Source organism: Rosa chinensis, chromosome 2, assembly GCF_002994745.2.
Source record: "Rosa chinensis cultivar Old Blush chromosome 2, RchiOBHm-V2, whole genome shotgun sequence".
Classification (NCBI taxonomy): Eukaryota; Viridiplantae; Streptophyta; class Magnoliopsida; order Rosales; family Rosaceae; genus Rosa; species Rosa chinensis.
In genome coordinates, this window is record NC_037089.1 from 31,430,054 (window position 1) to 31,444,940 (window position 14,887).

The window sequence follows — 14,887 nt, forward strand, 5'->3', positions numbered from 1 at the left end:
ATTTTACACTTTATCTGTAAATAAATATCTGTATATTCCCAATAAAGTGAAGAAATATCTGTGCAAAATCATTTTTGGTCTGCGATATTTGTGATATATATCCAATATTTATCTGTAAATAAATATCTGTAAAAATGATTTTACACAGATATTTCTTCACTTTATTGGGGATATACAGATATTTACAGATAAAGTGTAAAATCATTTTTTACAGATATTTCTTCACTTTATTGGGGATATATCCTAAAATTCTTCAATTTATTGGACATATATCACAAATATCGCAGACCAAAAATGATTTTACACAGATATTTCTTCACTTTATTGGGAATATACAGATATTTATTTACAGATAAAGTGTAAAATTATTTTTTACAAATATTTCTTCACTTTATTTGGGATATATCCTAAATTCTTCACTTTATCGGAGATATGTCACAAATATCGTAGACTAGCGAGCGGCTTTCAACTACCTAGAGTATTTTTTTGTTTTTATAAACCTATTATAACTTGTGGTATATAGGTTGGAGACAAAATTAAAAAAAATAAATTAATAAAGAAACAGAAAAAAAAAAAAAAAAAAAAAACATAAATATTTTTTTATTTTTTTAAATTTTTTTATGTTGAAATGACCATTTTAACCCTCAAAAGTCAAACTTAACGTCCAATTTGGACGGAACAGTAAAAATTGGACACGGCTGATTGAAATTGAAAAGTTTAGGGGGTAAAAATTGAAAATTGAAAGTTGAGGGGCCCCCAAATCTCAGGGGGGTAAACTGAAATTAATCCTTAATTATTCAAGGAAAGTAAAAAATGGGAAATCGTTTGCTTTCTAACGTTTCACATGGTCAACTTCTTTCTTATGACATAGAAGATCAACTAAAGGAATTGTGATTGGTTTTCATTCATATAATTGTGGATTTGATATTTGTTCCTTGCGTTCCACCTTTGTATATGTGTTTTTATATTTTCTTTATTTTATTTATTTTAATTTTCAAAACTCCAATTCTTAAACCCCCTTTTTATTTCGTTATTTGTATATATTCTTTTTGTAAATACTATACTTTGTACTTATTTTAATTCTTTATTTGTTTTACAATGACAGGTGTACCCTCAATCCCCGGATTAGAACGATCCCTATTTACTGTATACTAACGATGACATTTTCAAGGTTAAATTATGCGCTTGCTTTTGGCATATCAATCTTCCATTTCTCTACCAAAATGGGTTTGTCGAGTTTAAGAAGATGAACAAGAATGGGTTCAAGAACATGAACAATTGTTAGGATTTCCCTTTTTTTTTTTTGGATTTTTTGCTAGGTTTAAGAAGATGAACATGAAGAATTGTTAGGTTCATACTTATTGGATTGAGATTTTTTTTTTTTGGAGAATGTATTGGATTGGGATCTTGGTTGATAGAACAAAGCAAAAAAATTTATTCATCTTTTATTTTCAATATAATAAATTATTACGTACTAGGTTTAATTTTGAATTTATTTATTTAGGGTTTGATGGAGTGAAAAAGTCTTTTTTGCCCTCATTTTTGACCTCGCGTGCGTCACACGTGATCAAAATTGACGGTGTCGTGACAGAAAGTTGATATAGGTACTACATTGACAAGAAAATATAAGTCCAGGTATCATATTGACAAGTTTTAAAGTCTTGGTATTATGTTGACAGTCTTTAAAGTATCCAAATACTGTCCGTGCATTTTTTCCTCCAATAAAACTCAATAAATTATTATTTGGGAGGCAGTAAAAAGTTTATGTGGTATTATTGAGAGGCAATAAAATCGGTCGTGGGGCTCTTGTCACCTGTCACCGGATTCTGGTGGCCGGTCGCTGAATTTCGATCTCCTGTCAACGGTCGCCAGATTCCAATCACCGATCGCCAAAGTCCGGTGAAGTCTCCGACGACTTTTCTCTTTCTAAGTGACAAAGAGAGAGAGGGCAAAATTGTCACAAAAATAAATAAAAAACAATAAACAAATACTTAATTGAGTATTAGGGCAAAAGATATATGTAATTTATTGGGTAAGTGGACAATCTCATAAGATGTTTGGGTTAATGCAGCTCAAATTTCGGTAAATAGACATTTTTCCACAGAATTAATCGGATTAATCTTGTTTTATAAATTTAGAATCCCATTCTAATTTAATCACATGGAGAAATATCTACTAGTAATATCTAACAATGGTTATGGCTACCAAATTACCTAAAATATGTTTTATTGATCCATAACGTATGTTCTTTTTTTTTTTTGAGCAGAAGAAATTTTTATTAAAATAACCAAAAATTACATAACACGGGAATGACCGGTGGAAGACAAGAACTCTCCACTCTCCACCCAAAAACCTAAACCAGTTACGGGTCCATCATCATAAATGACTTCCATGAGCCAAAAGGGCCCAACCCCTAACCCACCATATCGCCCAACCTCTCAGGCTACAAAGAATCCCAAGAATCTCGATAACACCGCATAGACAACCACCTAAAAAACCAACGCCCTCTTCCACACCGTGTCCCAATGATACCAGACCACGTGCAAGGATCGCTCGTCAGCACATTGACCATAAGATAAAACCGAATATAAACCAACTCGTCCCCAGGAATAACACCATATCCATGGCACCCCAATTTGACCCAACCCTAACTCACAAGAGTAGGGACATTCTAATGACAAAAAAAAAGCCTAACCAAAGAACTAACAACAAAAAAATACGCTAATAAAAAACAAAAACAAAAAGGAACCAACATACTCCTCCTCCCTCTCCTTAAGTGCTTCGCCGGCAGCCCACCACCACAAGAGTGTCAAGACTCTCCCTTCAAGCTCTCCTCGCAGAAGAAACCCAGACCATACAGCAAGCCACGCCAAACTTCCGGCCTGTTGTCTAAGAAACCGATCAAAAATCACCATGTCCTGCCATCTTAGAGCGGAGGACCTCCACCCGTCTGTGTCCCTCAGTTTGGGAGCCCAAAACCACCGCTGCAATCTCCGTCCAGTGACCCACCATAGAGAAGCAATCAGCGCCATACGATCCATGGCATACCACCGCCATGATCTGGCCACTGACCACCTGCTCCACACCCGAGCCACCATAGATCGCTGATCGCCAACTACCCACACCTGCGTTGTCACTTGAGAGGAGAGAAGAGACGTTCCCAACCCAGACCGATGAAGAGAGGTCAAAGCCGGGATCCCCCATATCCCAGGAACCCGTCCAGCAACACTCGCCAATTGTCGATGAGGCAAGGAGCCACGATCAACGTGGAGGCGCCGCCGGACAGGCTGCATAGTCTCCTTTGCTTTTTCCAAACCCTGATTTAGTCGCCTGTTTTCTCGGACGTTCCATAACATATGTTGAACCTTAGTTATGGTTAAAATGCAATTCGGTTCTCTAGTTAACCAATATTCTGATCATAAAAGCTAGGACATGAAACTTTTGTCAAACCCTAATATATATTTATATGATCCTCCCGATTAATTTCCTCATAATGATTTGGCTACTTTTGAAATTAAATCTCTAGGGACCCTTGGAACATTTACCTTCATAGTAACCTAGGATGTAAAGAATCCCTTGTTGTGCACTCAAGTACTTTCATGTGCACACATGTGTCCACAGACTATAGGACTACTTGTTGTATGTGTGACTATTGAGGTTTGGTTAAAGATCCCACCAATGTTGCAAGATAACAAATGATGCCTCAAATTTAAAACTAGTTGCATCCATAACTTAGGAATGTGATATGATTAACAAGTAGGTAAAGTTTCATTCATCCATTCCTAGCGTTGGTCATGTTTAGTTTACTCGCTCCCTAAAATAACAAATACATTCACGTCCATCTCATGTTTCTACATGCTTAATTCGAGATTTACTACTCAATGCGACTCGAACCGGCTTTTACAAATAATTTATAGTCCTTATTGATGCATGGAAGGATTAGTGGATTCCGAATCACCTGAGTTTTAGTCACCGGTTCCCTCATCTTCCTTCTCCAAATGTGCGGGTTCACGATTTAATTACCTGGTCCATTCTGTCTTGGGACCTGTCTCCTTTCCAACAATTTCGTACGCCTCCAGAGTCTTCTGCTATTCAGGCTATTCCTTTATTTAGTGGTGTGGTCGAGGATCAGCTGATTTGGCCTCACGTTAAGAATGGCAGCTATACGGTATGTTCTGGTTATCATATAGCTCACAATTCCTCTCACCTTGTTTTGAATCCTTCTACTCAGACTTCCCATACTATCTCTGACAAAGTCTGGTCTTAGATTTGGTCCTTCCACAGTCTTCCAAAAATCGAGCTTTTCTTGTGGCCGCTTGTTTCGAATGTGTTAGCAACAAAACACAATCTTTTCCGGAGACATCTTGCTCATTCTCCACTCTGTCCTTTTTGTCACTCTCATGAGGAAATAGTGCAACACCTCTTTCTATTATGTCCTTGTGTACTGCTGGTTTGGTTCATTCATCCATTTGGTTACCAAATTCCTTTTTAGACTATACAACTTTTGACCGTTGGATCACTGGATTATCTTTTCCACACACTGCCTCTATCAAAACTACAGAAGCTGTTACACATGTCAGCTTTCTTATTTGGCATATTTGGAAACATCGTTGCCATTGTGTTTTTAATCACCTTGTCCCTAATCCTTCCTTGGTGGTCAGTAAGGCGTTTGGTGCGGCTTCGGAGTTTCTGCATTCTCGCTCTCTTCCTACTACTCACATCATTCCAATTCCACCTCCCCCTTCTGATGGCTTCCTGAATCTCAACACTGATGCCTCATGGGATTCTGTTTCTCTGGAGGCTGGTTGGGTTGTGGTTGTTAGAGATTCTTTGCAGACCGTCGTTTATGGTGAAATGCGGACTACTAAGGCTTCTTCAGTCCTACTGGCTGAAACTTTGGCTCTGGTTCAAGGTGTTCGTCTAGCCTTGCGTCTTAATTTACCCTGTCTGGTTTTTGAACTTGACTCCTCTCATCTTGTGACTCTCTTGAATGATTCAAATCTGATTCCGGATTGGACTATCGCTCCCCTGGTGTCTTATCTTCGTGAGATCACAGTTGCTTTTCCTCATGCAAGCTGGGTGTGGACCAGCAGAATGGCTAATGAAGCAGCTCATCACATTGCTTCGATCTTTGGCTCGCAGGTGGATGTGCCCTATTGATTGGGTTAACCATCCACCTTCCACCTCTACAAATATCCTTCTTGGAATGGCTTAAGCCTTTCCCTTTAAATTGTTCGATTAACCATTACTCTTTTTGGACTTTTTTTTTTTTTTTGCCTATTTCATTAAGTACAAAGAGTTAATTACTTTTCTGAAACCCAAATGAATAATAGAATTAGGGCTCTTGACCATTTACCCAATTTAGGTCTAACAAATGCCCACTTACTCCACTAAAAGATTTGTGTGCTCACTTACCCAATTTAAAGGTAAAAATATCATTTTTCCCTCCGAATAATTAAAAAGTCATCAGAGACTTCGTCGGAGTCCCGTTGTCAACCTTCTGAATCCAGTCATTGGCCACTGGTTCCGAAAGAGGTCGCCAGAGACTTTTATTTCCCCCTAATAAAACCCAATAAATTTTTATTGGGGGCAGTAAAAAGTTTATTGGGCATTATTGGGGAGCAACAAAACTGGAACCCAGACTCTGGTCATCGGTCCGGAGGTTAGAGGTCACCGAAGACTTTTATTAGCCCCCAATAAAACCCAATAATTTTTATTGAGAGGCAATAAAAAATTTATTGGGTATTATTGGGGGGGGTCGTAAAACCGGATGCCGGACTCTGATCACCGGTAACTAGTAGCCGGAGATCTTTAAAGAGGTCGTCAGAGATCTTATAGGTCACTGGAGAGGTCGCCGGAGACTTTTAGTACCCCCAATAAAACCCAATAAATTTTTATTGGGGATCAACAAAATTTTATTGGGTATTATTGGGGAGTAATAAAACTAGATGCCAGACTTTGATCACTGGTCTGAAAATTGCCGAAGGTTCCCAAAGAGGTAGCCAGAGACTTTTATTACCATCCAATAAAGGGAAAACTGTAGAGACAATGTTTGGACACTTTTAGGACTATCAAAGTGATATCTAGACTTTAAAACTTATTAATGTGACACCTGAACTTATATTTTCTTGTCTATGTAGTACCGATGTCAACTTTCTGTCACGACACCGTCAAGTTAACCACGTGTGACACACGTGAGGCCGAAAATGAGAGCTAAATGATTGATGTGCCCCCAACTTGCTTTTTTATCTGAACCATGATTTAATATGAATAAAATAATTAATTTAAATGAATTTGACAATTAATTCTCCAAAAATGAATTTATAATTAAGAGAGAGAAATAAAGGAAGAATTAAAAAAAAAATTTCTTCCCTCTCATTCATCATCAGTTCTTCTTTTCTCTCATTCATCATCAGTTACCCATAATTCTTTCTTCTCTCTCATTCATAAGGAGATTGAACGAGGACTTTGAAAGCTTGTTTATTTGATATTGACTTGGGGCTGGTGTTTGGGAAATGATGATATATAGCAGCCATGGAAGGTTCTTCAGAGGCCCTATTTCATTCGAATCAAGTAATTAAAGTTTTAATTTCTTGCTTCCATGGTTCTTGAACCCAAACAAAAGAGAAAAAGAAAATGTAAGAATTAGATAAAGATCGAGGAGGAAGAAGACGAGAGACAAAGTGGATGGAGAAAGAAACTATAAGAACTTTATTTTTTTATTTTTTTTTGAAAAAAATAAGGGATTAGGCGATATTAGTTCCTCGGAGGCAGACGATGTAGGGAACTTGTCCCACCCTCAATCCCTAGGGAGAAGGGTCTGCTACACTATGGGAACCCACCCCCCAGCCCCCTATTTTATTAAAACAGAAAACGACAATACAAACGCGTTGGGGGGACCAAACCAAAACCCAACCTGTAAAAACAAGGAAGAGACAGATCCTCTTTCCCTGTCCATAGAGAAACAAAATCCAAAACAAACACACAAAGAACCAAAATACAAATAGCTACAAAACTCATCAACGAAACCTATAGTTAATCATAGAAGACAAATCACGCCCATACGGCCTAGCAATAAAGGTAGGCATGGCATCCCACCATTCGTAACCTTCATTAAGTGCACCATAATTTGCAAGAGCATCAGCCACGCTGTTCCCCTCTCGAAAGTGTGAGTGACCCTAAACTGGATCAGACGAGTGAGATACAAACAGTTATACCATGCAATCCGTAGCCTCCATGGAATCAAATTTGGATTCTTGAAATAATGAACTACAAGAATAGAATCTGTTTCAGGCCAGATGTGAGTCCAACTCTTAGCCCAGGCAATCCTCATAGCTTGGATAACTGCCAACACTTCTGCATCCACTGCACACGGAGCTTCCACTTTTTGGGCAAAAGCACCTCAAAACTGACCCTCATGATCTCTAAAAATCCTCCCAAATCCTGCAATTTCAACGCTATGAAAGTAACCATCAGTATTAACCTTCAACCACTGAATTGGGGGGGGGGGGGGGGGGGGAGGAGAATCCATTGCATTGGAATATATTTTGGTGCCTTTATTGTCAAGGAAGAAAGGCCAAGAACTGCAAACAAGCCTTGCATTGAAGAAGCATAAGAATATGGCATAAAATGAATGGAGGCAGACTCTTTCAAAGAAATTAGGAACCAATGCTTGACCCTTGCTAAATTAAAGTAGCCTCTTGGAACCTGATTTTATTCCTCTCCGACCAAATACACCAAAGAGCATTACAAAAAGCAAAGCTCCATAGAATTTTTGAAGAACTAGCCATCCCAATTAAAGTTTCATGAGAGATAAGATCAACCAGGGAAGCATCTGGCAGTAGCCGGACACGGAAGAAAGATGCAAGCCAAACCCAAAAATCGTGAATTAAGCAACAATAAAAAAAAAGATGACGAAAAGACTCACCTTTTGATCGGCAGATGGAGCACTGAGAACAAAGATAAATTCCCCTTCTTACTAACCAATCATCTGTTAAAATCCTTTTAGTTAAAACCTTCCAAGCCACCAAGCTTTTGCGCGGTTGCAAAGCTTTATTCCAAATCAACTTGCACCAATGTACCTTTGTCTTAGGGGGCGAAATGAAATCAAAAGCTTCCTTTGGAGTTAAAACTCCAGCCGCATTAGGTGGCCAAATGACTCGGTCCACCCCATTCTCCAGAGGCAACACTACTTTAGAAATTCTTAATGCAAGATATGGGAAGAAAAAAGTAAAGGTAGGAGGAATTGCCCATTGCTTGTTCCTAATGAATTCACTTACTTTGATAGGCATAAGGGACTGCACCACTGGCGTGATTCGTGTTGGAAATTTTATGATTTAAAATTAAAATATATTTTATTTATTTATTTATTTATTTTTATTTTGTGTGTATTGCTCTATTTATGGTTTAACGGTTTTATGTTTTAAATATATGATTATTATTTGACCGTTATATGGTTAATGAGACTATTGATGGTATGGTAAGTGTGCCCTATATAAGGGTACGTGGCTATGGTTGGAAAGCATATGGTGAGACATGAAACATGCACATGTGTGGGAGTTTAGATTGTCGGATAATGAGGGTATACATGACGGTGTAATCCATCATAATGCAACCACTCTAACCAAATACCTCTACCAAAGATATTCTTACAAATTATACATATACATACTTTACTTATACACCGTTTTGAGTGCACGGGTGATAAAGGTTCAATGGGACTTCTTAGCTGCACGATAGAGTTCGAAGAGTTGTTGTATCTTGGGGGAAGTTCGTCATTCAACCCTGTGCAGTAGGGGACAAATATTCTCTTAGGACAGTGCGCTTGCATGCCTCGACTCGATAAGTTTTCCTATATAAAAACCTATATATTATAATATTTTCTTACTTTATTTCATTTTCTTATCTATATCTCAATTCTAATTTCCCAAGATATTTTCATATTATTTTATTTTTATTTTACAAGAATTCCATCCCATATTTTTTACAACAATTCGTTGCATGGATGAAATTGAAGTACCCAACCAATTGTCTAAACAAAAAGAAATTTTACTACCATCACCTACCAACCACTGAATAGACGAATAGATGGAATCCCATAATTTCTTAAGGCCTGGCCAAACAGAGGAACGTTGGTAGTACTGCAATAGAAGCATGCCAGATGAAAAGAAACGCTCCCTCAGAAAGACTGCTGCAGGAGAAGAGGAATTAACAATGTTCCAACAATTCTTTAGGAGCAAAGCACGATTGAAATGAAATAAGTTCTTTAAACCCAACCCACCTTGGTCAAGTGGACGACAGCAAGTATCCCATGCAATAAGTGCTAATCCTTTCTTTAAAGGATCCCCAGACCAGAAAAAATTTCGTGTCCATTGTTGCACTTTCAAAAGAAGAGGCCGCGACCAATCATAAACTTGAAAGCTATGTAAGAGCTGGCTCTGAGTAACAGAAGAAATTAATTGAAGCCTGGCAGCCTGTGAGAGTTGTTTACCTTTCCAAGAAGAAAGCTTGCATCTGACTTTATCTACAATGGCTCTGAAGTAGGACGGCTTTGGGCACCCTTTAAATATAGGGACTCCAAGATAAGTAAAAGGCAATGAACCTTCTCTGATGCCCAAAACATGCTGAATAAAAACTTTGCGACGCTGAGCATACTTTCCCAGAAAAACAGAGGACTTACTCTTGCTCACTACCTGGCCTGAGTTAATTGCATATTCTTCCAAAAATTTCATAAGAGCGCAAAGACTACAAGGGTTGCCTTGCATAAATACCATTACATCATCAGCAAAAAGAACATGGGAGGGAGGGTTAACCTTTCGAGGTGCTGCAATGGGAGAGATTTTACCCTTTGAGACCAGCCGAGATAAACCTCGATTTAATACCTCTTCCGCTAACAAAATAGAAGAGGAGAAAGTGGATCTCCTTGCCTAACTCCCCGAGAGCATTGGAAAAAGCCACATGAGGTACCATTGAGTTGAATTGACAACCAAGTAGACTGTAGAATTCTGTGAATCCAGGAAATAAAAATTGGAGCAAAGCCAAAAGCTTGAAGCACCCGGATTAAAAAGCCCCAATCTAACGTATCAAAAGCCTTGCTAATGTCTAATTTGATTGCAATATTACCCCATTTATTTTTCCTGTCAAGAAGGTTCACACATTCCGAAGTAAGAATAATAGGATCAGCAATTGAACGACCCTTTATAAAGCCACTTTGATTGGAGGAAACAATTCTGGAAGCAACCAAACCAAGCCTGTTAGCCAAGATTTTTGTGATCACCTTGAAGGTGAAATTTGCCAGTGCAATGGGACTAAAATTTGAGATACTATCAGCCTCATCCTTCTTGGGAACAAGAATGATTAGGCTTGAATTGAAATGTGGAAGAATGAAGCCATTGTCAAAAAAACTATTTACCGCAGCAATTACATCTAAAGCTACCACCTCCCAACATTGCTGAAAAAAGATACCCCCGAAACCATCAGGACCTGGCGCACTGGAACCATCTAAATTCAAAACTGCCTCATGGATCTCCTCCACTGTAGGCCTAGCCGTTAGACTCAAATTCTCTGCCTCTGTTACTAGGACAGGAATTATGCGATTAACTAACCCCGTGTCATTAATGGTAGAGTCCCTTATGAACAGAGTCTCAAAATGGTGCACCACTTGTTGGGCAATCTGATCTTGGCCATGAAAAACTTTGGAACCAACTTTGATTGAAGTTAGAGATTTATGAACGCGACGTATCTTCACCAGATTATGCAAGAAAGTTGTATTTCTATCCCCTTCAATTACCCAACGAACACGTGCTTTGCTTCGCAGGAAAGATTCTTGCATTGATAAGTCTGTTTGGTAACTCAGAATAGCCATCTCCTCACACCTAAGTCTATCCGCCGTAGGTCCCAAATCTGAAATTTCTTGCTACACGCTATCTAAAGCAGCCCTAGAAGCTTTAACTCTCTGATTAATGTCACCAAATGAATTAATGTTCTAGGCCTTTAGCATAGCTTTCAGAGCTCTAAGTTTAGTTGCAAGAATAAACATTGGACAACCAGAAACTGCAAGACTAGCCCAAAAATCTCTCACCATAGCAAGGAAACCTGGATACTGCAGCCACATACCTTGAAACCGGAATGGAGCATGAGGAAGAAAATTCAGCCGAGAACAAGAAACCATGATGGGGTGATGATCAGAAGAGGCCTTGGTAAGGGTACGACACTCAATGGTTGCCCAGGCCTCAAACCAGTCAGTGTTACCAAAAGCTCTGTCCAATCTAACGTCAGTTCTGCCAATTGACCAAGTATAGAAACCTCAATTGCTGTCAATATCCAACATGCCACAAGAAGTGCACATTTGCTGGAAATCCCGACAAGATATAGCATTAGGCACATTCCCTCCACGTTTTTCATGTGCACCAAGAACACAATTAAAATCACCAAGCATCAACCACGGCCCCTGAATTCCATTCTGTTGAATAACAGACAAATCAGGCCATAGTTGACGTCGACCCTGAATTGTAGTTTTGGCATAAACTGCTGTAATGGTACAATCAACACCATCCAGAAAGCAAGATATCGTTATTTGTTGGTCAGTTGAAGAGAGAAGAGTGGGCCTGACATCAATAGAACACAACAACCAGAGATTTGGAGCTTGTGACCCCCGATCGTTAGTGGCACATAAATTAAGATTTAATAGTTTCTAGAGAGAGCTAGGAAGAACTTCAGGAACCACAAAAGGTTCCAAAATAAAAACTAATTTAGGCTTGTAGTTACGTACCAAATTATTTAACACCCGCTGCGTGCCCTCATTTGCGAAGCCCCGGGCATTCAGAAGACAACATTCATTTATAAAGCTTTTGCTTTGCCCCCTTGTAGAGAGGACATACCAACGTTGCTTTACCTGCCTTAGGCTTCAAGACTGCCTCATATTTCTGCAATTTTTTTCTTTTCTTGGAGATGACTGGAGTGAACTCTCCCTCTTCCACTTCCACAGTATGGACACATGCAGAACTCACTTCATCTAAGGGTATAAATTCTTGTTCTGTTCCTGGCAAAAATTTTTGAAAACCTGGAGGCACACTAAGCGAGGAGGATGTATGTACTTCTTCTACTCTTTGCACTTGTGCTACTACCTCCTGAATCCCAATGGGGTCTGCTTCTGAACCCGTGTTGCCTGCTCTAAGGCGTTGTGGTCAGAGACATGGGCAAAGGAGCACACATCCTGCATGGAGGGTAATGGTTCAATGCTTGGGATTACACCCGGCATTGAAATCAATGCTGGGACTGCAGGGGAATCCTTCGCAACAGTTTTCCCTGGCTCAGAATGTTGTGCAGATTGAGAACAAAAAGAGGCTTGGCTAGAGGCACGGGGCGTGCTCTTATGTGATCTCGCTTTGCCGCATTTGCGAGCAGTCTGCTCTGTTGACCATCCTCGTGTACTTGGGACAGCAATACCAACCTTCGGATTAACCTGACAAGAGGAAGCCACATGACCGACAATCCCACACTTACTGCAAACAACTGGCACTGATTCAAATTCAACTCCAACTATTACCACTTCACCATTAGCTCTAGGTATTCTGAGCTTATCCGGAGGTGATTGAAAGAAGTCTACATCAACTAGGATTCTGGCATACAAACCAACAGTAGAGTTCTTTGTATGGGGATGAAGTTTCAAAGGCGTACCAATTCCTGAAGCAATTTCAAAAAGGGTTTGCTGATCCCAGAATGCAAAATTCAAATCCCACAAACGAATCCATACTTGGGCAAAGGAGTTTTTGTATGTTAATGGTGAGAATTCAGGTGACCACTTGATTAAACGAAGCATTCCAGAGTTGAGACACACATAACCCAATGACAAGACCCGTTGCATGTCAGTCAAGGTGTTAAACTAAAGCATGAAAAAACCATGTCTAAGTGATGCTACAGTCTAGGGATTGAGATTAGACCAATGCGATTTCAATTGCTGAACCAGTTCTGGAGTCTTGGTCGGTACGGTGACACGACCAATCAGGTTGGTCTTGCAGCGATCAAGTCCCCGAAGAAATGGCTCTTCTGAAATACGGACGAAGACCAAGCCATCTTCAGTGAAGGGTGCTGGCAGATCAGCGATTGCAAAAGGGAGCGAGGAATCAGCTGCAAGGACGGCTGCATACGAGGGCTTTGGGGTTATGGGGCTGCCGACCGCCATGGATAGAGGCGGACGACTTAGGGTTTTTTTTTATCAATACTTACTTTAACTACCAAGAAGAACTCTGATGATGACGTCGTCTGCGTAATCAGAGTTGGGCCAGAAGTCGAGGAAGTTGTAGGTGCAGGCAATGTTTTAAAAGGCTGAGGCGTAGCCGGAAGAGCCTCAGCAAGGCGTTCGCCTTGAGGCGTAAGGCGTAAGCCTTACGTATAAATTACCTGTATTTATGTATAGAACTAGTCTTATATATAGAACATGTATTGCAACAAAAAATACATTATAAATTGTCATCCATTCATAAAAAACAAGTACTAAAACCATATGATTCAACAAAATCACCAAACCTAAAATAAATCCAAAGATTTAAAGTTGAAAGACCAAAAAACAAGAACAATTATTGAGGAGGGACCATAAGCTATACCAGTCCTAGCTATACCATAAGCTATACCTGTCCTAACAATTATTGAACAAGAACAACAAAATCTCCAGTCCTAGCTATACCATAATTAAGGAGGGACCATAGGCCCAACAAACAGAACAATTACATATACGTTTACATTACAGAAACTTTCCTAAAGCTAGGACCGTCACTCAAATTAGCTAAACCTTCCCGTAGCAATTTCTGCAGATTCAATAATCAACCATGCCATCTTAGCGAGACCGAACGAGGAAATGAATATGAGATAGAGAAATGAAATGCATATGAGCTACCAGCAAAGAACATACTTTCTTGCTAAAATGTAAACCAATACAGATTGTTCTACAAACCAACCTGCAATTTCTGCAGATTCAATAAGTTGTCAATAAGCAGTTACCAATTTCAAGTGATTTGAATGAAAAGAAGTGTAACTGATATTATTCCCAGGTTTGAACTTAATCAACTAAAAGAAGTGAAATGAACCCATCTAAACTTTAATATTATTCCCAAATTTGAAGATAATCAACAAAAAGAAACAAATAAATTTCCATACACGACATAAACTGATGAAGAGGGTTGTAGGAGTAGCAAACTATATCTTCAGGTCAAAAATAGAATGCAACCATTGTTAGTCATTTACCCACAATCATCTACAAATCAACACGAAACAGTGACCATATTCAATTATTCAGTAAGAAATTAAGAATACATAAATGATAGATGTCCAAATTCCAATTCCAATTGCACATAACAAAGAAACACGAAACCATCCAAAGAAACAAGGAAAGTTGATCGAACCATGATCATACCTTGAAGTCTTGAACTCCTTTTCTTCAAATCGAACTACAACTCTCCAACTCTCTTATAATCTTGCTCCAATTTCTGCAAATAGCCTCTTGTAGAACCAAATTCTTGAGAAAAGTTATGGGCTCTTCATGATTTTATCAATTTTTCAAGTAAGGGATTGGGATTGAGAGTGAAGAGTCGGGGAGGACTGAGGAGGCTGTTTGAGTGATTTGGGGATTGGCTCAGGTACAGAACTCAACCTAAATGAATCAACTCTCAACAAACACCAAAACGACGTCGTTTTGGTGTGTTTAACAAAAAAAAAAAAAATCTCAGGCGTTCGCTCCTGACGCCTTAAGGAGCGTCTTCGCCGCCTTCTGCGCCTTCCTCAACGCCTTGGCCGCCTCTACGCCTCAGCTGCAAAATAGAGGCTTTTTCCAGCACGCTTCACGCCTGTTAGGCCTTAAGGCGCGCGTCAGGAACGACGGAGAGGTTGTCGT

At 39.4% G+C, this 14,887-nt stretch overlaps 2 protein-coding genes across 3 annotated transcripts; both read right to left on the reverse strand.

Moving 5' to 3' along the window:
* Window positions 1–7,329: 7,329 nt before the first annotated feature.
* On the reverse strand, window positions 7,330–10,864 carry LOC112184116. The gene is made up of 5 exons (XM_024322402.1): window positions 10,123–10,864; window positions 9,882–10,004; window positions 9,491–9,757; window positions 8,082–8,188; window positions 7,330–7,443 (listed from the first exon to the last, which is right to left on the reverse strand). The coding sequence occupies exons 1-5, from the start codon at window positions 10,862–10,864 to the stop codon at window positions 7,330–7,332; spliced, it is 1,353 nt and encodes a 450-aa protein (XP_024178170.1).
* Window positions 10,865–11,081: 217 nt separating this feature from the next.
* On the reverse strand, window positions 11,082–14,594 carry LOC121051973. Of its 2 annotated transcripts, none has more exons than XM_040515708.1 (2): window positions 14,411–14,594; window positions 11,082–13,401 (listed from the first exon to the last, which is right to left on the reverse strand). In XM_040515708.1, exon 2 carries the CDS (start codon window positions 12,863–12,865, stop codon window positions 12,122–12,124), a length of 744 nt encoding a protein of 247 aa, XP_040371642.1. In that variant the 5' UTR covers window positions 12,866–13,401; window positions 14,411–14,594; the 3' UTR covers window positions 11,082–12,121. The 2 variants fall into 2 exon arrangements, 1 of the variants encoding a protein (XP_040371642.1); XR_005807671.1 differs by lacking the exon at window positions 11,082–13,401 and adding an exon at window positions 13,747–13,964.
* Window positions 14,595–14,887: the final 293 nt, after the last annotated feature.